At 46.2% G+C, this 25,631-nt stretch overlaps 1 protein-coding gene across 1 annotated transcript in view; it reads left to right on the top strand.

Annotated features, from left to right (window-relative positions):
- Nucleotides 1-25,631, top strand: part of TMEM117 (transmembrane protein 117) — a 336,233-nt gene that overhangs the window by 48,383 nt on the left and 262,219 nt on the right. Inside the window, exon 2 of the mRNA XM_083182660.1 lies at nucleotides 14,883-15,178. Coding sequence (XP_083038786.1) covers nucleotides 14,905-15,178 — 274 coding nt within the window. The 5' untranslated portion in view covers nucleotides 14,883-14,904. The remainder of the gene's footprint in view (nucleotides 1-14,882; nucleotides 15,179-25,631) is intronic.

Raw genomic sequence — 25,631 nt, 5'->3', positions numbered from 1 at the left:
AACTTGAAGTACAATGTGTCACGAGAAAACAATCTCAAAATCACTGGGATAAGTAAAAGCAAAAAAAAGTTATCCCCACTTAAGTGATACATGTCAGATTTGAAAAAAAGGGCTCTGTCAGGAAGGCAAAAACAGGCTGCGGCGGGAAGGGGTTAATAATATACAGTACCATGGGTCTGATTCAGGTCCCAATGGATTGCCGTAAAGTAATGATGTTCAGCAAGCATGTGCAACATTGGATGCAGATTACCACTGTCAGGGGTAGATTTATTAACTAACGATCAGGGGATTATGCGCTATCCCCGTGCCTATCGGCGGCGGTGCTACGATATTTCGTGCTGCGCCCCTGCTTCCTGCCTGATTTATGAACGGTCAGCATCGCTGACCGTTCCGCCGCCTGCAGCTATCGGCTTCGACCGCTGCAGGCGGCGATGCCCTATGCCTACAGCAGGGACAGCGCTGTCCCTGCTGCTGGCTCTGAACTGCGCTGGGATCTCACGTGTCTCCTTCCCCCGGCCAGGGGGAAGGAGACAGCGCGTCAGTGTTAACCCCAATGTGTCACAGATGATCTGAATATGTGATCCCTTTTTCTGCATTAACATTAGTGCTATAGCTGCTGCTTCCGTATAAGCAGAAGTAAAAGCAACTCCAGCCACATCTGAATCAGGCCCCATGTGCCTGTAAGCTACTTTCCACTACAAGCCAAGTCTTTTATTAATTGGATTACATCAGACCTATTAAATAAAGCTTTTAAAATTTAGTATATAATGCTTACCCACTAACAACCACTAGGATGTTAATACTCCTAAAAGCTCAGCTGTCTGTCTCTGTTATCTTCCACCTGTGACCTGTTAACCGCTCAGAGTTTATGTGAATCCTAAAAGTTTGTGTGTGTGTATATCTATCTATATGTCTATCTCTATCTATATCTGCGTACACATAAGGTGCAAGCACTGGCTTTCCTTAGATCATGGGGCTTTGCCTATTAAAGTGATGTTTGCTGAGCGATTGTGCAAAAGTACGTTGCTAAGCTAAATAGCCAGGTCGCCCACTGTGTACGGGGCTTATCTCTATCTCTGCATACACACGGGGTGATTTCAGCCCCTTTTATAAGCGGTCTGACTAAATTGCTTAGAAAAGGAGCACGGATCGTCTGTGTATATACAGGAGTGGATTGACTGGTGGTTTATCAACCTCCACTGTTCGGATTGTGCTTCCTATTTTGAGATATATATCTAGCGCCATTGTTTCAGGCTCCCTTCGGCAAGAATTGCTAGGTGTTAAGTGTCGTACATACTAGATGGACCCTTTCTGAGCGATATCTCTTACTTTCTCATCTAGTGTGTACATTCAATATCACATCACTGTTAAGATGAATGGCAACCCCCCGTGTTAAGTAGCAGATGTAACTTGTGCAGAGAGAGTTACATTTGGGTGGGGTTTGTACTTCAAACTGATGACATTCTGCCATATGTTACATTTGATAGCTGAATAATAGTTCAACAGTGACACCACACATGGTTGACGTTTATTTTTTGGGGACTTCATACTTTACCATGAATGAGGGCTCCAATTGGGAACAGTAAAGTGACCCACCATGGTGAGCAAAGGGGTGCACTAAATGGGACCCACATGCTCAGGTGTCAGAATTGACACAAAAAAGTCAAACGTGTGGTGACCTTGTGCATGTTGACTGATTGACTGTCTAGACACTGTGGACCCTTTGAACTGTACTGTTCCACCTCTGGAGATAAATTATTGTTGCCATTTGTATCACTGCAATGTATTTATCACATAATGCCTCTCACTTCTGTGCTGCCCTCAGTCTGAGCTTCGTCTACTGCCCCTCCGATATTGGCAAAGGACAGGTATGGGGTCACATGATTATGGTGTCCCAGCACTGTATCCTACTATTGAAAAGGCAAGATACCATCCGGTTCACAACCAAAGGGAGAGCGGCTGGCCCTAGGTTTATTGTAACAAATCCCTTACTAGACCAAATTGCTTTATTTAAATATACCTCTTACCAGCTAAATTACAAAGTTATAAAAATGTTAAAATTTACTGCAAAACCGTAAAATGATGAAAATAAACACATAACCTATATGATGTTGATATATATATATTTCTCTTTCATCCAGCATGGGCCACTGGAGTACAATACAATGGGGTATAGAGGTGTGGCTAGTGGGAGCTGGGCACTTCTAAATTAAAGAATATGAGCTTCCTCCCGCCTCTACTACCCACAATCCCCCAGTTAGAAAAATGTGCCCTAGGGAGCTGGTCATGCTGGACTTTGCTCCAGCTTTCCTTAGGATTTCTTTTTTCTTTTCTTTGATTTTTATTTAACTTTCTTTTAATATCCCTTCCCCACTCACTCAAGAGTAGGGGTCCGGGTTTTTGGTGTCCACAAAACTCTTCATAATGTACTTCCATTAAAAGTACCTGCCCTGACTTCAGGGTTCCTGCAGCCCCTCACCAAGGGGGCTGTCATACCCACTATGTGACACCTGGTTGGGAGCACACTGGATGTCTCCCGGGTACCTGCAGACCCTCACCAAAGGGGCTGTCATACCCACTCTAAACTGAGACTCCTGGGTACCTGCAGACCCTCACCAAAGGGGCTGTCATACCCGCCATACAGAGGACTCCCGGGTACCTGCAGACCCTCACCAAAGGGGCTGTCATACCCGCCGTACAGAGGACTCCCGGGTACCTGCAGACCCTCACCAAAGGGGCTGTCATACCCGCCATACAGAGGACTCCCGGGTACCTGCAGACCCTCACCAAAGGGGCTGTCATACCCGCCATACAGAGGACTCCCGGGTACCTGCAGACCCTCACCAAAGGGGCTGTCATACCCGCCATACAGAGGACTCCCGGGTACCTGAAGACCCTCATCAAAGGGGCTGTCATACCCGCCATACAGAGGACTCCCGGGTACCTGCAGACCCTCACCAAAAGGGGCTGTCATACCCGCCATACAGAAGAAGACTTCTAACTGTGAGTACAATGTATTCTCCTTCTCCCTCCCTCCCGTCCGTGTCCTGGGTCTCTCCCTCCTATCGCAGCACCGCCCGCCATGATACTGCGAGAGGCGGGCCAGCTGCTTATGCAGGCGGCGCGTCCGCCGCCGGGTGCTCTGTATAGCATTACAGGCACAGGCGGTGGGTTGCCAGGCTGGATGGCTTTATAGTGCGCTGCCGCTGGGTTCTGTCGGAGGCGGATGTCTGCTTAGCGGGCAGCCATTTTGGGGACTCAGAGCCGCGGTCGGGGAGGAGGCAGGAGGAGCTTCTGCAAGAAAGTAGTTTCTGCAAGAGCCTGGGCGCCGGCTAGCTCCAGTTACAGCAGGGTGATTATATTCCCTGCAGCTATCACACTGTCTGTCTCCTGGGACAGAGCAGAAGGCTCAATGTTTGTCCACCGGAGATTAATTACAAGTGTTGCCAGGCTTAATGATATGTGTACAGGCTATGTATGGTTGTAACTCACATGTACAGTACAAACACACTGTTGTGTAGAAGTGTATAATTTGGTCTCTGGCCCCTCCCTGTCATACTGAACCAGAGCCAGTTAACACAGGGTCACAGGAAAGTGCTTTCACTTTGCACTGCCTTTACAGTTCTGTGACTGTATGAGGGTGTGGAACATTAAAGATTTCCGCTTTAGCTTCTCACAAGCTATCCCAGGTTCAGGCTACAGCAACATATATTAGCCTGAAGGCAGGTCCACCCTGTGTGTGTCTTGTTCAAACTAATACACCATAGGGTAAGCCTTTAGCAGGAACAGCACGGATGGTGTGATGGTTAGCATTGCTGCATCACAGCACATGGGTTCGGTTCTCACCGTGGCTCTGGCTGTGCGGGGTTTGTATGTTCTCCCCCATGCTTGTGTGTTGGCTCTGGGTGACTAGAAAAGCCACTGTAACCTACTGGTAAAGCTATTGGGCTTACAGCGGCAATGGTGTATTCGCCCTCTAGATGGGTTAATGCCCAGATCCGAATTTACAGTCACACCACACTGGATAAATCCATTCTCCACTGCCCAATCTCTTATCTTGACACTGGGCAGGGTTGGAGGTTACCAGGAGCGGTAGATCTTATCCTGCAGGGGCATCACGTCTCTCTTCAGAACTACTTTAAATAGCCATGCCATATGAATATCAATGCTGATGAAGACTGTAGTTCAGATCCCTGGGATTACGGTTCTTACACATACAGCCCTAAGCCTTCCGTCCGGCAGGTTTTGAATTGGCCGTAAGAAACATCTTCTGACCACAGGAGTTCGACTTATGGGGAAACAACACATGACAGTGGTAGTGTTTCTCTTTCAATGGTCCTGGTGACACAGCTCAACACTGGGATGTAGGAGGGTCCGAAGGAGCCAGGCACCTATCCTAAAGTTTTAGAGGGTAGGCTCCTCCCCTACTGCATCCCTGGACTCTTCAGTTCGTGTTAGGTGCCCACTGGAGTGGGTGCTATTCTAAAGGGCTGCAGGAGCAGCCGAAGAATTAGAGTAGTTAGGGGATTTTTATTATTTTATTAACTTTTACCCTAGCTAGGTAGGCACAGTGTGAGGATTCTCATAGTGAATCCTCACACTGCTTGCGCAGCAGGAGCTGACAGAAGCGCGTCCTGTCAGCTCACTGTGCACAGGGGAGACACTGTCTGGTCTCCCTGTGCAGCGCTTATAGCCTTTTCTAAAAGGCTGCCTGGGCTCCGGAGTACCCTGAAACCGGCTCCACGTTTAGGTGGGGATCATGGGGGACAGGCGCTCCGTGATGGCGGCGGCCATTTTATGCGGAGCTTACACGCTGAGCTCCTAGATGAGAGGACAGCAGCGTTGTGACAGGCATGTTCCAAGTGATCCCCATTTGAGGGGGAGACACTGGAACTAGGAAATCCTACCTAAGGAGCGGCTTGCTGGGGGTGGTTGGCGCCAAAAGGTCACGGACCCCGCAGCAGCAGGGACCTGTGGTCTCTTCCTTCACTCTGACTTTGGCGCCTTTCAGAACGCTTGCAGCGGAGCTGAGCTGGCTTACTGATCCTGGCAGAGTGACTTGGATTTCCTGGGCATCGCTTCCCCGCAGTTGAAACCAACAGACAGATAAGTGACTGGGTGCATTGCTCTGTATAAACGCTTGTACATTGTTTGCACTGTGTATACTGATAGATATACATTTATCACTTGCATCATGTCTGAGCATCAGGCTGTGGTTTTGGGGGAGGGAGCCCTTAATGCACTGAGCGCGTGCAATGTTTGCACACAAAAATTTGTCCCTGAGCAGATGGCCAAGGGGGGCTTATGTATTACTTGCGCTGATGTGAGACCCATGGGCAGTGATCCCCATAGGGCAGAGCATATGGAACCTGCGTGGGCCAGGGCCCTAGGCAGGTCAGTAAACGCTTTGGTGCAGCTTTTGGACAGGCAGAGTGATGGGCTGGTAGAATCACAGAGACCTATGCCATCATCTCAGCAGTCGTCTGGCTCCTTGCCTCTTACCCAGGCAGATCCTGCACTTATCCAGGTGATGCAGGATACTGCAAAAGGCATTAACAGGTTCAGTGAAATGCTGGACAAAATGGATGATGTGGCAGGGACCCCTAGAAGGTCTTATGCTTTAACTACTGTGGTAGATGAAGAGGAAGGAGAGTATACTGACATCCCCTGGGATCAGGGTGATGATTTGGAAGAGAACTCTGCTGCTGGTATAGAGGATCTCATTGTAGCTGTGAAGCAGGCTTTAAAGCTGACTGTGGAGGATAAGACTCCTGTTAAAGGTGTTTTTAAGCGACAGCGGAAGGAGGCTGTAACTTTTCCTTCAGATGAGGGGTTACAGGAATTGTTAGAAGGGGCTTGGAAAACTCCTGATAAGAGGCTTCAGATGCCAAAACGATTCCTTAATCTGTACCCCATGCCAGAGTCTCATGCGGAGCTCTGGGAAAGGGTCCCAGTTGTGGACGCTTCAGTGGCACGTTTGTCCAAGGCTACTGTATTACCAGTACAAGGCGGTGCAGCTTTTAAAGATTCTGTGGATAAAAAGCTGGAGGGAAACCTCAAGGCTATCTTTGAAGGGGTGGGGTTTACCTTACGACCCCTTATTGCTTCAGCCTGGGTTTCTAAGGCCATGATAGAGTGGGCTGGTGAATTATGCACCATGCTGCAGGCTGACCCGGGTGCATTACTGCTTGCAGAAAAGATTAAAGCAGCAGCAGAATATGCAGTTGAAGCAGAGGAGGAAGCTATTAAAATGGCAACCAGAGTGTCCACAGTCTCCATTAATGCCAGGAGAGTGCTTTGGCTTAAAGCCTGGGAAGCAGACAATGAGTCCAAGAAGGCTCTGGAAACATTAGCCTTCAAAGGAAAGGTACTCTTTGGTACCGAATTAGAGGAGATTATAAAACAGGCCACAGGCGGCAAAAGTACATTCCTGCCGGCCTCCTCAGCAAAGCAGACATCCAGATTTTCTGCTTTTAAGCCGTCCTTTCGGCCCTCCCCTAGAGGTGGTGCGTCCTTTCGAGGACAGTCTTTCAGGGGAAGGTTTCAGCCCTCTAGAGGCAAGACACAAAAGTCAAAATTTGGCTCTTTTCACAAGAAGCCTGCCAATAAAGGAGAGGATAAACCCTCTGCATGACTGTCAGGGGCTTTGCCCGACAGTGACAAAAGTGGGCGGGCGTCTCACACACTTCAGGGACGCTTGGGCTTCTCTAGGCCAGGATGCCTGGGTGCTAGACATCATAACACAGGGTTACAAAATCCCTTTCAGAGGGCCACCTCCGAAGAGGTTCATTCCCACATCCTTACCAAAGGAAGCACGGCTGCGTACAGCTCTTGTGAGAGCAGCGCACTCCCTGTTGGAAAAAGGGGTGGTTACACTAGTCCCCAAGTCAGAGTGGAAGAAAGGCTTTTACTCCACGCTGTTCCTGGTGCCCAAACCAGACGGGTCTTTCAGACCAATACTAAATTTGAAGTCTCTAAATGTTCATTTATGGGTAGACCATTTCAAAATGGAGTCTCTACGGTCAGTACTCCTGAGTCTGGACCAGGGAGAATTTTTGGCGTCCATGGATGTCCAGGACGCATATTTGCACGTTCCTATACACCCGGAGCATCAGACCTTGTTGAGGTTTGCCATAGGAGACCTGCATTTACAATTCCGGGCGTTACCCTTTGGGCTAGCAACCGCGCCAAGGGTATTCACAAAGATAATGTCAGTAATGGCGGCGGTGCTGAGGCTCAGGGGAATCACAGTAATACCCTATTTGGACGATCTCCTGTTCAAAGCAGAGTCAGCAGCCATGCTGCAGAGTCACTTGGCAGAGGCCATCAGTTTTTTGCAGGCTCACGGCTGGATTTTAAATTTGCAAAAATCTCAGTTGGTACCGTCACAAAGGCTCCAATTCTTGGGAGTCATACTGGACACCCATCTTCATCGGGTATTCCTCCCGGAGGTAAAGGCCAGGGATCTGGTCACCCTAGTCCAGGAGATTCTCAGGGCTCAGAGCATTTCAGTATGGAGGTGCCTCAAGCTCCTGGGGAAGATGGTGGCGTCATTCGAGACGCTTCAATTTGCCAGGTTCCACTCTCGGAGGTTCCAATGGAACATTTTGTCAGCCTGGTCAGGAAACACTTTGACCATGAAATCCGAGATGATAGTGCTGTCTTCGGACACCCGAGAATCCTTGAAATGGTGGTCAGAAGCAGATTCCCTTCAGTGGGGTCGGTCATTAAAGACCTGGGACTGGTTGATGGTAACTACCGACGCCAGTCTCAGGGGCTGGGGGGCAATAGCCCTGGATCTCAGGCTTCAGGGCCTGTGGACGGCAGAGGAATCAGCGTTACCAATCAACATCTTGGAGCTGAGAGCTGTCTGGAAAGTGATTTCCTTGGCGGGAGACAGGTTACAGAACCTCCCTTTGAGGATTCAGACCGACAATGCCACAGCTGTGGCGTATCTGAATCACCAGGGAGGTACACGCAGCAGATTGGCCATGTGGGAGGTATCCAGAATCTTCCTATGGGCGGAACAGAATGTTCCAGCTGTATCGGCTATATTCATCCCAGGAATAGAGAATATAGAAGCCGACTTCCTGAGCAGGGAGGAGCTCAAGGAAGGGGAATGGAGCTTACACCCTCAGGTGTTTCAACAAATCACTTCGATGTGGGGAAGTCCGGATGTGGACCTGATGGCATCCAGGATCAACCGTCAAGTGCCCAGGTTCTATGCCAGAACAAGGGATCCACTAGCGGAGGCAGTGGATGCCATGACTATTCACTGGCAGGGAGATCTCCTTTATGCATTCCCACCAGTACCAATGTTACCGAGACTTCTGAAGAAAATACAGGGGCAGAAGGTTCCAGTGATCTTAGTGGCCCCAGATTGGCCAAGGAGATCCTGGTACTCGAGGCTTCAGAGGTTGTCTGCGGACTCATGGCGTCTACCTCTGAGACCAGACCTTCTAAGACAAGGCCCGTTCAATCACCTGGATTCAGATCGATTGATTTTGACGGCCTGGCTATTGAAACCACCATTTTGAAAAGAAAAGGGTTTTCTGAGGCAGTAGTACAGACGATGATAAAAGCCAGAAAAGCTGTATCTTCGGCAAATTATTATAGAGTCTGGAAGACTTACATTCGATGGTGTGAGAGAAGAAAGGCTCATACATCTCATTTTAAGCTATCAAGAATGATGGAATTTTTACAAGATGGTTTTTCATCGGGCCTAAGCCTTCAGTCACTGAAGGTACAGATTTCGGCCTTGTCCATCTATTTCCAGAAAAAGATAGCCATTTTGCCGGAAATTCAAACCTTTTTACAAGGAGTATCCAGGTTGAAACCTCCATACAAGCAGCCAGTAGCTCCTTGGGATCTATCACTGGTTTTGGAATGCCTTCAAAAGGCACCTTTTGAACCTTTAAGGTCGGCTGACTTTAAGTTTCTCACGTGGAAGCTAGTGTTTTTGTTAGCAGTAGCATCTGCTAAAAGAGTTTCAGAATTGGGAGCTTTGTCATGTAAATCTCCCTTCTTAATTTTTCATGATGACAGGGCTGTTTTAAGAACAGTGCCTCAGTTTTTACCGAAGGTGGTATCTACCTTCCATTTAAATCAGGAGATAGTTCTACCTGTGTTTCAACCCCCAGAGGGTTCTAAGAAAAGGGACAAGTTGAGAACTTTGGATGTTGTGCGTGCCTTACGCATATATGTGGACAGAGTGAAGAGTGTCAGGAAGACTGACACATTGTTGGTATTGTACGACGTACACAAAATTGGTTGGCCTGCATCTAAGCAGACTATTGCTAGGTGGTTGCGGTCTGTGATAGCCTTTGCATACACCAAAGTGGGTAGACCAGTACCGGCCAAAATAAATGCGCATACCACCAGGTCAGTTGCCACCTCTTGGGCGGTTCGACATGGGGCCACAGCTGAGCAGGTTTGCAGAGCTGCCACTTGGTCATCTGTTCACACATTTGCCAAATTCTATAGATTCCATGAGTTCGCGTCGGAGGACGCATCATTCGGGCGAGCAGTGCTGAGAGCTGCAGACCTGAGCGTACCCTCCCAAAGGACCGGCTCTGGAACGTCCCAGTGTTGAGCTGTGTCACCAGGACCATTGAAAGAGAAAAAGGGATTTTTGTAAGAACTTACCGTTCGAATCCCTTTCTCTGATATGGTCCTGGTGACACAGCGATCCCTCCCTTACGCTCAGTAAGTATGCCAGAAGTTTCATGATGTTCATGTTAAAATGGTTAAAAGTTAACAGTTTTCTGTTATAAAATGTGCATATAATATGTGCAGGCGTTTGTACTGAGTTATGTATTCCAGTGGCTTTGAAAGATTGAACTGAAGAGTCCAGGGATGCAGTAGGGGAGGAGCCTACCCTCTAAAACTTTAGGATAGGTGCCTGGCTCCTTCGGACCCTCCTACATCCCAGTGTTGAGCTGTGTCACCAGGACCATATCAGAGAAAGGGATTCGAACGGTAAGTTCTTACAAAAATCCCTTTTTTTCTCTTACTTAGATCTAGAACAGTTTGCACCTACTATAGAACAGTAGCCCTATTGGCCTAGTGGTTAAGACCACAGCATGCCTTTTGCAGTTCCTAGTGGTTGGATCCCGGTCAGGAACATTACTACTTGTAGTCCCTTAGTGCTCATTCTCTAAAGGAGCCCTCAAACTGTGAACTTGACTGGGCTCTCAAGTTCTTATATACCACTTAACCGCGGGATGCACAGGACCTCTCTATACTTGCCAAACACACCAAGTAATCGGCTTCATTTCAGGGGAGGCCATGATAGTCTTTAAAAGCGCTATCTGGAGTCCAGTCTCTTAGAGATAGGGCATGAGGGGGTTCCGTCCAGTCCGGGAGCTCGGCAGGCAGTGTCTGCTTGCTGTATTTCCATCTTCACTAGGATACCTCAGGCATACTTTTTAGCTCCGTCAGGGTTTGACATTCTTCCTTTATGTCACCAAAAACAATTATTCACTGCTGGTCTCAGGTGGTGGTACCAGTGCCGGTTCACCACAGAGCAATTGGTTTTATGACTTTTCCATGGGCCCCAGACTGGACCTTATTCGAAACGTAAAGTTCCTCAATTATTAGGTCTTGTACCACCGGGTCCACTTGGAGTCCATTCACTCAGTGATGTCCTCTCTGTAAACAGACAGTATCTGTTACAAGCATTCATAATTGGAAGCTCTAGAGTGTTGTTTATACAAAGTAGAGGGGACAAGGTAAGGTTACAAGTCCCCACAACACTCTATACTAAATAAGTAAATTGCGCCCGATTGTTCGCTATAAGTATCAATTACTCAATGCTGAGGTTACGAGATCAGATGCCACCTAGGGCAGCATGGTTTTTCTTTTCATAATACTTAGTGGTCCTGGATATCAAGGACGCCTGTCATTATGCTTCCAGTAAGGAACCTCACAGATTACTACAGGTTGTAATCCTTCAAGTTCCTTTCTAATTATCGGTTCTGACATTTGACTTGTTTCAAATCCAGGATGCTTTTCAAGAGTACTATTGGTGTTACTGCGCTCCTAAAATGCAAGGGGATCGCCAGGGTTCCTTTCTCGTTCACAGCATAGTTAATGTGTAACATTCAGACTACTACTCTTTGAATAGTCTTCTCTTCTGCCAACACCCAATTTTTTGTGGGGAAAGGAGGATATTCCTTCTTCAGGAAGTTGTGGTCCGGGAGATTCGGTACCTGCTTCTACAGGTTCTGAGGCTAACAAGGATGTTAATGCATTTATGTATCCATAGGTGACTAGCGGCCATGGCCACGTAGTGAAGGGGACTGAGCCAATATTCAGCAGCCTGGGCTCAATTTTTCCATGGTGTGAATGCCTTTTGGGAACATTGTAGTAGCATTCAGGCAAAACAACTGGGCTCTGTTCACTCCAGACCATGTCCACGGAATCATCTATCCCGACGGTCAGTCTCCATTACAGGGGAATGGCACGATATAATGGGATTATCTGGGCCACAGATTCAGGGCTGTGGTGCACCAGTCCTTCTACTTTAGGATGAGTAGTCTATTTCCTAAAGTCTACTTCCAACATGTGTTGAGATTCATGCTATCTTTAATAGCATGGGCTAGATGATCACCAGGTCCAGGTCAGGTCCTACAGTGCGTCGGTGGTCATGTATATAAAATAGAGGACTCATGCAACAGGAAGTCAGTTCATTACAGAGTGTGTCCTCTGCCCCATGGGGTAAATCTCCTGGTGTCATGGCACATTCATCATCGGATGAGGCAGGTGTCCAGACTGGGGGATCCAGCAGCAGTTGGGGAAGCTCATGCGTTTCCCTGACTAACTAGGATAAAATATCTCTTTCCTTCCCTTCCACTCCTTAGTTTGTTTCTCAAGTGGAGAAAAGGAGAATCAGTTTGATAATTCTAGTGACTCCACTTTTGCTGTGGAGTAGCTGGTTCTCAAGCCTGCACTAGCGTTGGCAGAAGGTCCATGTCCTCTGTCTCTAGGTTCAGACTCTCTTTATAGGGGTCCATAATTTGCAGCAGATTCTGTTATAACCGCTGCCCTATTTAGGAGATGACTTCCGGATTCTGTCATCCTCATAAAGTTGAGTACTAGATACACAATTTCGGCTGACCAGTACCATCGGATTTGGAATTCCTATGGGACATGGGATTGGGATAAAAGATTTTTCCTTGCTAGGTTTCCTTATCTTGCCTTTTGCTGTAGCATGCAGGTTTCGAAGTGGGTCTTGCTCTGGAAGCATTTCCTGTAAGGATTTCACTTGTCTGCATTTGATCCAGCAAAGACTGGCCCTGTTGCTAAGACTGCAGTCTTTTCTATTGGAAGTCAGTCTAGTTCATCCTCCGTTCATTCCTTTTTTCTGTTCCAGGGAATCTTAAACTGGTTTTCTCACTTACAATCAACAGGGGGTTGACTGGAAATACTTCTCTTGGAGTGTGATGATACTCCTAGCCATGGCCTCAGCTTTGCGTGTTTTAGAACTGGGAGCTCTGTCCTGTACAGTTCTGTATGTGATGATCTTGACCTTCAAGCCGAACTACATATTCAGGCACCCTTTCTCTCTAAAGAAGTCTTGACATTTCATGACAATCAGCCAGTTCTGATTCCTTCATTGTTGAATACTTCTGGCAGTACTTCTACACTGAAGGCTGTCCATGCATTCAGGTTTCTGTGCATACACAGTCATCTTTATATTAGACGGTTTGCCTCCTTGTGATTCAGAATATCATGGTTGGCCATCTTCCAGACAGACTTTGGCAGGGTGGCTTTAGCTTGCCTACAGCAGGTTTATATCAATGCTTACTGTATATACAATGCCTCTTTCCGGTTCTGTCTATTGCTCTTGATCTGTAGGATCATCATAGGCAGCAATACGTGCTTCCTTTTTCCTTTTTGCGGCTTTGCCATATGGCAATTTGGTCCTAATTTTACATGTTTGTACAGTTAGAAAAGGTTCAACTATTTGGATCCTTTGGCTGTTTAATTTGGCAGTTTTATTTTGCAGGCTGCTCAGAGCTGTCCCTCCCAAGGGGATATCTTTGGAACCTCCCCATTGTATTGTACTCCAGTGGCCCCTGCTGGATGAAAGAGAAAATAGGATTTTGGTACTTACCGGTAAATCCATTTCTCTGAATCCGCAGGGGCCACTGGACGACCTCCCTGCTCTTCGTCACCTGTCAGTATTTTTGCCATTGACATGTACGAATTTCTAGTTCCTCTCACTTCCCATCTCCTCGGTCTACATTTTCCTAACTGGGGGATTGTGGGTAGTAGAGGCGGGAGGAAGCTCACATTCTTTAATTTAGAAGTGCCCAGCTCCCACTAGCCACACCTCTATACCCCATTGTATTGTACTCCAGTGGCCCCTGCGGATTCAGAGAAATGGATTTACCGGTAAGTACCAAAATCCTATTTTTTTACTAGATGTTCTGTATTATTTAGTCAATAATGATTAGTTCTGAATTATTTGCTTAATTAAGAGCTCAATCGAAAGGTTTACAATGTGGCATTTGCGGCCCTTCATTCATTGTAGTTTTGTTTTTTAGCATAACAGCATGTGTGAGTGTTACCAGGGTTGCTACCTTTTTGTTATCTAGAGTTCTTTTCTTCCTCTCCCTTCAATTTTGTTTCTCCAAGGCAACCATTTTTGTTTGCTTGCCCTGGAGGATTGTAAGGCCGCATGAGTAAATATTTTCATCTTTTTAAGCATACTCCTGTGTCCTACTGTTTTGACATATTGGAAAGTATATGTACCTTCATGAGCTAATAATATTAAAGGAGGCTTGGTTTGCCTTTCTCAGTATCTTATGTAATACAAAGCTCTGAGGGGGTAATTCAGACCTGTACGCAGCTCAGCCAATTTGCACAGCGGCCGCTATCGACTAACTGCATATGAGTCCAAATCATGCTACTTTTTTACACTAGCCGTTCACAAGGTGATTGACACGAAGTAGACATCTGGAGATGGTAACGTTTCTTTGGATTGTTAAGAAAAAAGCTAGAGATGCCAATAAACCTGCTGGGAGTGCCAGGGAATAGAGGTGTGCCCAAGCGATTTAGGGGAGGATGTGTGATGTCAGCTCCAGTCCAGATATGCCTGTATTCTGTACAGCCGCTGAGGAATTCCAGGGCTACGCAGCCAGTGGGACAAATCATTCGATGGTGAGCTTCTATCCAAGGATTTTGTTAATTTCGCTTGGTTGCAAAGTCTTTGCAGCTGTAGACATCTATTCGCACAGAGGTGGGATTTCACTATAGTGGGGTGGCATCTATCTGTTCACCGGCCGCTTCTACTTCGCCCAGCAGTGATCCGGTCTGAATTACCCCCTGAACTAACATTTTAATTGGGTATCAAACAAAAAACTATTTTTATGGGGTTATAAAGCCAGTGAAATGTACTGTAAAAAATTTTTTAATACATACGTAGCTTAAAACTAGTATTGTGTACTGTGCTAGAAACTCCCACTGGCTATTCGAACCCACAGAGATTTTGGCAGCCTTCACCATTTTGGTTTTGTATATTTATTATTTATGGTTGGGAGTAATGCAGGCTTACCATAGTATTAGCTGCTGATCGGTAATTGTTTTGAACTAAAGATTTTTCAACACCGAATGTGAAGGTTTTTTTCTTTTTTGTGTATATATATAACCTTTGCTAGCGTCAGGATCACATTACGTTTATGAGAACAGGTAATTCCCTGAAGAGATTACAATCTATTTTTGGTGCCTGTAGTGAAGTCATCCATGTAGCTGTTTCCTCAAATAGGACACATGCAATATACTGTAGTTCTGTATCGCTTCCTTCCAACATGTATGCTAAGTTGCCCTCTGATATGTGAAATGAATATACACTAAAATTATTTTCATATTTGTTTTAGGATATTCCAGAGTATTACAAGGATGGATAAAGATTTCCGTTATTATTTCCAGCACCCATGGTCACGTATAGTTATCGCTTACTTGGTGACATTCTTTAATTTTTTAATATTTGCCGAGGATCCAGTTTCTCATAGCCAGACAGAAGCCAATGTCATAGTTGTTGGAAACTGTTTTTCATTTATAATGACTAAATACCCGGGAGGAGCATGGAACTTTTTAAAAGTCATCCTTTGGCTTGTCGCCATCATAGTAGGGCTTGTGGCTGGAAAGTTCCTGTTTCACCAACGTTTGTTTGGTAAGTTGTTTATTTTACTTGTTTGCTGTAATTTTGTTAATGCATTTTGTTACATTGGGCCTGATAAACGGAATCCCCTCAATATTTGACTGAGAGGAAGCTAGGGTTTAGGGGTGGAAACCTAGCGTTTTCTTGGTGTGTCTGGAAAAAATGCAGACATGCCTAAATGTTTTTGAGGAGAGTTTGATGTTGACAATGACCACTTGCACCATGCCTCGCAGATTAGTGGAAGCCTCAGACCTACTCACAGTTGTATAGACTGCAAAATCATTTTGATGTATCCATGAACTGCATAAGGATTTGTAAAGGGCCGTTACTCTTTCTGTATGAGCAGAGGTTTTATCCTCTTTAGCGCTCAGGTGTCTGAATCAGGCCCTTTTGTGAGGTACAAAAGGTTAATCTAATGGTGCCCATAGACGGTCCGTTCCCGGACCGTCCGTTCTGTACTATGAGATGCGCGATCCCGCGCATCTCATCGTATGGTACAAAAAGTATGTGCTGCACATACTTTTTGTACTAGGTACACATCGCATCGGATCACAGTGCATGCACACTGCATGCACTAGGGATATGATCCGATGCGATGCGTGGTAATTAAGTGCCGAACGGATCCGTTAAACAGACCGTGTATGGGCACCTTTACACAAACAAAGCTCAATGAGCATCCTAAAAGCCTTAAAAGTATAACTGTCAACTTCACTGATCTTTTCACAGAGCAAAAGTCTGATGCTACCCTACATTATTATTAGTCTCCACCTCCATTGTTCTTCATGCAGTCCACCTTCCATTAAATTTAAAGCCGGGTACTCATTAGACGATGCTGCAACAGATATGATTTCTCTCAAGATTTCCCTTGAACTCGCTGTAACTCTCGGGCAAACTATATTGTGCCTACACACTGAGCGAGTCAGTGGCCACATACAGTAGTATGCTGTTGTCAGCAACATTGTCGAAATTGAGCTGCATGTATAGATGAAAAAGGACCAGTAATGTGCGAACGCTTTGCTATGTAGCAAAGCACTCGCACTTTCACGATGTGCATGCAAATTTTTGCGGACACATCATGGGGCGAGGCCTGACATAAAGGGCAGCCTTGCCTGTGCAACTGCAAATGGGTCTGAATCGGTCCTATAGTGCTTGCACACTGGACGATAAACATGGAAATGTCTTTGGTCGTTATCGTACATATAGTTTAAAATGGTGGTTCTCAACCTCTATTCTCAAGTGCCCCCAACAATTCACGTTTTCCAGTTCACCTGACAGATGCACTCAATATTCACTGACACATTTTTAAAGATCTCAGGTGGATCTTATTATTTCACCTGTGATTCTGGGGACCTGCAAAACATCAACTGTTGGGGGTGCTTGAGGACTGAGGTTGAGAACAACTGGTTTCAAATGTCACCGAGTGTCATAGGCAAACGCAGGGTGGTTTCTGGTTACCCGGCAATCCCCCTCCTCTTGGCAAGTGCCTTAAATTATGACAACAATAGCACTGGTATAGAATATTAATAGAGCTGCCACCACACCATGCAGTTTAGTGGACAGAGCAGAGCTGCTCTGCGCTGCACATGCCTCGTGTACCAGCTTCTTATACCACATTTACTGTATGTGTGGAACTGAGCCCTCAACCATTGCAATGGACCAGAGAGGAAGAGAACAGCTGCCAGGAGGAAGAGACAGGAGCCTTAACATGAGGTGGGAGAATTTTGGGAGGTGAGCTGGGAGAACCAATTTTCTGTTAGATTTTGTAAAAACGGGAGCGAGCATCGAATCAAATGTAGATCGAAAGTGACACAAAAACCATTCGATTTTCATTTAGGATTCGATTTCTATTTTGCCTCTATAAGCAAAATCGAATCAAAGATTGGGAAAAATTGATGCATGTGTACAGGGCTTTAGTGTAACATCATTAGAGCCCAGTATCTCAACAACAGTAGTGGCAGCAGTTTCAGCTTTGGCCAGCCTCGCCAAGTAGCTGACCGGTTTATCTCCTGGAGCATATTGGGAATGTCTAGAGAACAAGAGCCTATATTCCGCTTTCTCCATAAAACACTGTGTTTGTGCCTGCAGCCAGACTCATTTAGAGTCATCTAAACCATCATCTAAATATTTAGCTTGAAGGATCAACATGAAACTTCAAGCTCAGATTCCTGTGCTTTGTAGTTGGATTTAAGAGCAGCTACACTCGATCAAGGTACCCTGTAGAAAAGCTGTAAAGGTATCCCACAGGACCGTGTCAGTGGCTGTACCTGTTTTGAGCTCTAAGAAGTCCTACCAAGCAGATTCTAGTTCTGAACTTGAACCCATAAGGGTTCAGTTTCCAGAAGGTCTGGCCCTCCTGACCCCCTATATCAAGTTGCAACATCAGTAGAGAATGGTCTTATATACCCCTAGTCTCATACGCTACAGAACTGGTTTTCGGAATCAATCCACTGGAGATGAGGGCCAGGTCTATCCTAGAGAAGATGGAGTGAGCAGAGGAGATACATGAATATTGTCTGAGGATATTTGTCTCCACACATCCAGACCCAACTCCTCCATTAATGCAAAGAAGTGGCCCACAGTACATCTAGGGCCCAGTGAGATATTAAATCTGTCTAATTTAGGGTTCATGACATGATTAAAGTCCCCCAGGCACATGGCATGCGTATCTGGAAAAAGGGCAAGGACGCCAGCCATTTTATATAGGGATATCTTTGGAGTATGGTGGAGGTATATAAACAGCCAGAAGCACCATAGACATAGAATGAATAGTACACTGTAGAAATACATACATGTATCTCCCACAAGGATGGATCTGCACCTGGCACACCCTAAACTGTACAGTTTTGCTGATTGGTACAAATACCCCCCTAGACATTGAGGTATATGTAGAGTGATAAGCCCAACCAACCCAGGGTTTCTTCATAGATAGAATTTTAGCCCCCACCAAATCTTTCTCCATCAAACATACAATATCCAAGCCATAACATTTGCGCTGACTACACACTAGTGCCCGTTTGATCTTATTGTTAAGTCCTCAGACATTCCAGGACAAAACATTAACTGTAAGGGGACCCATGAGACCTAGACATGAAAAATCTACCAAACAACAAATCTGTGTGACAATAAAGCAGCAGTAAGCTCGGAGAGAACCAGCAATGTAAATGACCTTTAGCATGAGTACACAACAATACAGCAAGAAAGAAAAATCACAAACCCTGTATGCCAACTCTAACTGAGGCATACTTAATCCCTTAAAAGTAAACTACAGTACCTAACAAGAAGGCTAATTACAATTTAACACACTGACGACAAAAAATACAGTGACAACAGAAGACCAGGCTCTCCGCCCAAACAAACGTATCATGACCCCCACAGTACAGTGGTGGTCACATGTCCCTTAGGGCTGTATAAAGGGTTACCCATCTGGGTTTTCCACCAGGGCCTGTCTAGCTGGCCTGTGAGTATCCAGCCACGTGGCCACCTCTTTGGGGGTAGGAAAAACGGCTTCACCAACAATTTCCACATGTAACCTAGACAGGAACATCATAGCATAAGGAATGTTCAGTTCCCTCAGGCGACACTTGATCAGGCGAAATTGCGTATGGTTCTTTTTTATCTCCGTGGTTAAGTCGGAAAACATAGATATCTTCCAGCCATTAACCAGTAGTGGTCCCCTAGTGCACTCAAGTTTCAGAATAGCATATCTGTCACAATGATTGAGAATGTTGTGCTAGGAGGTGCATCAGGGGGCAGGGGTCTGAAGGGAACACTGTGCTCCAAATGCAAAGGCATCTGCTCCAAATGTCTCCCACAGCTATTGTACTTTTCCAGTGGATACATTTGGAGTGTTTGCCTTTTCCCCACTTTTCTGAACACCTCTTCTAGATCAGGAAGCCCAACCAGGCGGATATTGTTCTGTCACAGGCGGCCCTCATTATCAAGTAGCTCACCCTTTGCAGCAGTAAGGGTGGCGTCCATTGTAGTTACTTTAGCAGAAAAAAGGGAGAGACGATCCTCTAGCGCAGCAGTGTGGGTTTCCACCTTGCCGACTTTTTCCCTGACTTTCTGGAGATCGTGTTGAATAATGGGTAGGTCAGATTGCACTTTTCAATTTGATCCACGAGTCTAGTCTCACTTGCCTTGTTATCCGGAGAAATTTCCGGAAAATTGGAAGGCTGGGAATTGTTTTTTTGCTCAGATGGGGTCTGTTTAGGATTGGGTGTCTGAGAAAATTTTGAAGCGGGCCGCCGCTGCTGATTGGTGTGACTTCCCCCATCCTAATGCTGAAGGATATTCTAGAAATATAAAGCCAAGCGGGGTGGAGAGAGCAACTCAAGAGTAAATGATATGGAATAAACCATAAGTCCATGCAGTGCGGATAGGCAAAGTGGTCAGTATTTTACAGCAAAAAATAGTGGAAAGAACAGGAGTTGGGTACTGTTCTGGGGGCAGGAGAGGGACACAGTTTTGCAGTGAAGTAACCTCACACAAGGCATGGCAAGTGGTACTTCAAGCACACCACTCTCCCATATATAGCAATTCAATATATATATTAGTAAATCAGACCATCCAGCTACACATAGGGAGAGTGTGAAACTCCAACCAGCAATGCAGATTGCAGGGTGACACTAGTGTCTGCTTGAACATTGTCAACCCTCAAAGCCTCACTGTACAGTACCTTTCCTCAAGGTGGAGAGCAGTCCCAGGCTCCCTGCTCACATCTGCAGCTTATAAAGCCCCTCCAGAGACCTCAAAATTCCCAGTGGTGGCAGTGGTTGCCTGCAACCACCCAGCTAGATTTCCGGCAGCAGAGTGCACACCCAGCCGGATGCAGGGGCAAGATCCAGCCTTGGGAAAAGCCACACAAGGCAGCGGCAGCTCAGAATCACCAGGCACCAAGTATCCCAAGCAGCACCTCCAGCACAGACACGCGGGAGAACGGACACAACCAAACTGGTGTTGGCTCCTGCAGCCCACAGGTTCCAGGGATGTTAAGTCACAAGAAAGAGGAGTAGTCCAGAATCGTAAATCAGGATGTTAGGGACAGAGAGCACAGCAAGGTCACATCCCTTTTCAGGATGTTAGGGACAGAGAGCACAGCAAGGTCACATCCCTTTTTAACCATTTAAGATTTCTTGACACGCCTTACTACAACACTCATTGCTTGTTTGAGGTCACTGTTAAATAATTATTTGGTGTCAATGAAGGGATAGCAACCCCCCCCCCCTCTTCTCTTCCCCCTCTCTTTTCCTATCCCTCCCCTTTGATCCTTCTTTAAATTTAATTACAAGTGTTATGTCTATGTGAACTATACAGATGGAGCCGCTGCAATCCTTGGCAGGCGCTCGCCAGATCCTTTTCACTGGCGAGCGTCTGCGATAGAGACTGGAATGCGCATGCGTCGCACGCGTGCCCCAGTAACACGGCGGCTGGGCAGCGTCTCCCTGCCGGTCTCCGCTTCAGGGAGACGCTGCCCAGTTCGGGGGCGGGGAGGCGGCGGAGACCCCCGCCAATCTGCGTTGCAATGGGCGGTAGCCGGCCGCCGGCAGGGGATGGCGATAGAATCGCCATCCCCTGCAAAGATGTGGCTGGCTACATCTGCATGGCCTAGGGTCTATTTATCGGAACCCTCCTACCTTTTTTGCCTTAGTCAATCCATTTGTATGTATGTTTACTTGCTACTTAATACATGTGAGGATCCTCACTCTTATTCTACTCTGCAAAGGTCATTTACCTCGTAGCTGTATACCTAATTACAGCCCATAGGGCTTGTACACCTCTTTTTGGATTTTGCCCATCGTGTATGGACAGCGATGATCATTTTCATCACTGGGGGGGGGGGGGGGGGGGGGGGGGACTGGGGGGGGGGGGGGGGGACGGACGGACCGCTCAGTGCATACACACTGAGCGTCTCTGCCCCTGCCCGGTGCCGACAGCAGGCTGGGGGTCATCCTCAAAGCCGCTCATCTGCTAGTGTTACCAGCAGATGAATGGCTTTCCCGGCTATTATGCGGGAGCGTGCAGCATTGATCATCGCCGGGGCATACACACTGGGCGGCTTTGAGCTGAAAGCCTTTCAAGTCACCTATTGTGTGTGGGCCTTAAGATTTGTTGATGTTTACACATTTGTAATGTTTGAAAATTCAATAAATATACTGAAAAAAAGTGCCCTCTGTATTGTGGGTACGTGAAAACATTTGAGTAATATCCCACTGCGGTAAAGTGTGATGGGAGTGTCATGCTAATTTGTCCGGGTAAATCCTTTTTATCAATGAATGAATTGCCAGTTCTATCTAACTATCTATATAATGTATACACATGTGGTGACACTCTAATCAAAATGTTATACATTAACTTGAAAATGGGGAAAATATTGTATAGTGTAAAACAAATGTATGTGTATTAACCATGTATTCCACAGTTCCAGCTAGGATGGCAGATTACACACAAACATTTACTGTCCTACAGGCAAGGGCATAACTAGATATTCGTAGGCCCCATAGCAGAAGTTTTTAAGGGCCCCCGATTTAGCAGTTTATGATGATAAATGTATGTAAAACATAATACTTCTAAATTAAGATGGGCCTCCTTAACAGCTGCGCCCCTTGCACCTATGGTAGTTACGCCCTTGCCCATAGGCATCACTACGGTTGGTGTCAACCACTGTGGTAACTCATGGTGTCACCCCTACATGGACTTAAAGCAGGGGTCTTCAACCTTTCCGACAGTGTGGGCCACATTAAAAAATTCAACGAAGCCCGAGGGCCACTAATCTCTACTGTGGTATTTAGCACAGCCTTTCATAGATAGACATCACAGCCCTGGCATACATAGTTGGCACAGCTGCCATACACCTGCCCCCAATATATAATCAGCAGCAGGACTATTTCTAGACAATTAGGGTCCCAGTGCAAAAAGAAAAAAAATGCAGCTCCCCCATACATAATATTATATTGAAGAAATTGCGCGCGCCTACGGCGCGCGCTCCCCAAAAGGGGTGTGGCCTAATTCTAAGGGGCGTGGTCTAATTATAAGCGTGTGAACTAGCAGGAAAACCATTACCTGACATTTCACTTTTGCAACCTGCATGACCAGATATTGGTTACAGCAGGAATGGTTGTTGTCCTTCCACGCTTAAGTTGGCTGGCTAAAGGCCGCACAGTAACATATAAACATGAAGGCCCACACAGTGACCTAGAACTCCTCACAAATCAAGCCCAAGCAATGACAGGCTACTTAAATCAATATACACTGTTTATCTGTAATGCCCATTACGCATTGTGCCACACACCGTAATGCCCATTCCACATTATGCCACACACCATGATGCCCATTGCACTATAATGCCCCCAATACTCCTGCTTATACATATGATGCCCGCAGCAGTGCCTCATAAAATGCCACCAGTAGTGTCCCTTATAAAATGCCACCAGTAGTGTCCCTCATAAAATGCCACCAGTAGTGTCCCTCATAAAATGCCACCAGTAGTGTCACTGGTCAGAAAGGGGTAATTCTAGATAGCCAGCACAGCCCCCATAAAGCACAGCACTTCATAGATAGACAGCAGAGCTCCCTCCCCCCCAAACATAGGCATCTCCGCACAGCCCCCCCATTGATAATCAGCACATCACTGCCAGCCCCCCTCCCCCATATTTAGCACTGCACAGCCAGATGCTCCCCTCCCCCAATATTCAGCACAACATTGCAGCCAGCTTACCCCCCACCCCCCGGAAGTCAGCACAGCATTGCATCCAGGTCACCCCCCCCAGTCAGCACCGCATTGCAGCCATCTCACCCCCCCAGTCAGCACCGCATTGCAGGCAGGCAGTTCACCTCACCCCTCCCCTTAAGAAACCTGCCTTAATCTCCGTATTTCCCTTTCAGAGGGCTGCTCCTGCTGGCGGTGGCGGCTGTCTTCAATAAGTAGGAGGCAGGCAGGGACGGGTGCGCAGCATCAGAGGTCTGGAGCCGGTTGTCACGCGGCGGCGGTTGTCTTCTCTGAAAGGGCACGGGCGGGACGTGTGCGCAGCTTCAGGAAATCCACAATGTGCATGTCCCGTCCACCCCAGCCACTGCACGTCCTCTTCTGCCGCGTCCCCCATGTAAAGGGATGAGCGTGGAAGGTTTTGGCTTTTTTAAACGGCACTTACAGGGTTTTTTTTTTTTAAACGGCATTTACAGGCGGGCCAGTCAAAACAACTCAGCGGGCCACTTGTGGCCCGCGGGCCATGGGTTGAAGACCCCTGACTTAAAGCAAAGTGGTGATGGGGTGTTTTTTTTTTTTACACCCATCTGGTACAGTAGGTCCATAACACTAAGTTTCCAGTCCAGGGCACAGAATCCCCCCTGTCCTGGTGTTACATGTTATAGCTGCTGCTTGTTGCTTATGTATGTACTGTACTGTACTGTATATGACTGAAGTAGGATTGCAAAAAAAAAACTACTGTTTCTGGGTTACTTTCCAGTCTGCTAATTTATGATAGAAGGCAATCACAATGACATTGTATAAAGACTGTTTCCGAGGCCACATACTGTATCTCTTTCCCTGAATTGAGTATCAAAAGAGCCTTCCTGTTGTCACCAGCTAGCATTATCACTAGGAGAAATGAAGGTGAGCAGAACAGACGCTGCTGTCTTAAAATGCATACGAAAGTGTGACACTTATCAATAGAAAGTACGATCCTTAACCTGGCTCAGATGTTTGACCAGATGGTCTGTAGGTTACTTGTCTATTACAATGTCATTTAAGGCTGGTCTATTTTTTGTTTCACTGCTTTAGTTCTTATTTAGTTCCTTAGAAAAAAATAAACCTTTTCATTTCTAATTTAAAATATCTGAATTCATTCAATACAACCTACTTAATCGGTGTGGCTCTTACTTTAGCTTGTTAAGTAAAACCTTATGAAGGTGGCTGGGTGTGTGGCGGTCTGGCGCTTCACCTGACGAGGATATACGTGCGTCAGCATGGCGACGGGGAGCAGATTCCCTGCCCACCTCCGATTTAGGTTAGGGGGGCTGCGATGTGGGAGCAGTGGGAAGCTGATGGAGGGTGGTGGCAGGCTCCAACAGAACAGGGCGTGTGAGCCCTCTTCTTTCAGAGATGGCAAATGGCTGTGGATGGTGGAGCAGCTCAAATGAGAGCTGCTCCATCTGTACTTTTTTATTTCCATCTCAAGCTTACAGTATAGTATGGCATGTTATATTATGGCGGATATACTGTAGTTTATTACATTTGCAAGTCTTACCATAACTGAAGTTTTACTACACTCTGCAGCTAGTGCCATGGTTGTGCTGAGGCACTCGCAATCACTTACAGTAACTACCAGTATCAGCACAGGAAAAAAGGTTTTTGCATTGACCTGACTGTGCGTCTTTTGCCCATGACCATGAAAGTACTGTAAAGCAAAAGGAGTGGGTGATGTCTATACAAGGAGGGGGCTGGGGAATGCTTCCAGGGCAGTCCTGACTTCATGATGGTCTCAGCTGATTTGCTGTTGGATTCTGCCTGTGAGCATATATTACAGATTGTCACTTTGGCCTTTATTCTGGTTCACTCACAAAGGTACATTCCTTCTGAAATGGACAAAACCATGTGCACTGCAGGTGGGGCAGATGTAACGTGTGCAGAGAGAATTAGATTTAGATGAGTTATTTTCTTTCTGTAGAGGGAAAATTCTGACTGCTTTATTTTTACTTTAATATAGATCTCACTTTGAAGAAAAACCCCACTCAAATCAAATTCTCTCTGCAAATTTTACATCTGCCTCCCTGTGCACATGGTTTTATACATGGTGCAATTTTTATACAGTAACACCGCTATGGTTAGCAAGCAGAAACCATTGAATACCTCCAGCAGGCATGCACGGGTGCAAGCTCAGTCAGAAACAATTGAATACTGCCCAAGGAAATGAGGCTACTCATTTTGGTTTAGCTTGGACACATATGGCAGTGTAGGCACTACTTGACAAGATTGTTTGTTTTATTTATTTATTTTTCATTAGCTGCATTTTAACCCCAGTTAAAGAATAAAGAATGATAACTTGTATCCAAAATAAATGAAGCACATTTATTATGCCAAGGTAATCCACTTTTCAGAATTTACACTTTCAGATCTGACATTTTTATTTTTTTCATACCTGTTGTCTCAAGCAAAATTTTCTGGAGGGCCAGGAATGGAAAATGTAGCATCATCCAGTTTTAATTATGCTACTGTGATTTTTTGGTACTTGTTTCCTATCTGGGCGCCCAGGTTTTCTACGTACGGCACCGTAATGAAATCGGATCGCATCGCATTGGATTCGGTACTCGATGATGTACGATGGTATACGATGCGATGTGATACGATTCGATTTCCCATAGGAAACAATGTGAAATGGCTCAATTTAGCCAAATTATCATAGGAACAATAGTAAATGGGCCAAAAACACCCCTGAACATTGAAATGTCCCCCCAAAAGTAGTTGACG

The sequence above is a fragment of the Crinia signifera genome, chromosome 4, assembly GCF_055691185.1.
Source record: "Crinia signifera chromosome 4, ASM5569118v1, whole genome shotgun sequence".
Lineage (NCBI taxonomy): Eukaryota > Metazoa > Chordata > Amphibia > Anura > Myobatrachidae > Crinia > Crinia signifera.
Note: the sequence above shows the minus strand (reverse complement) of the source record. Positions and strands in the feature narration are given on the sequence as shown.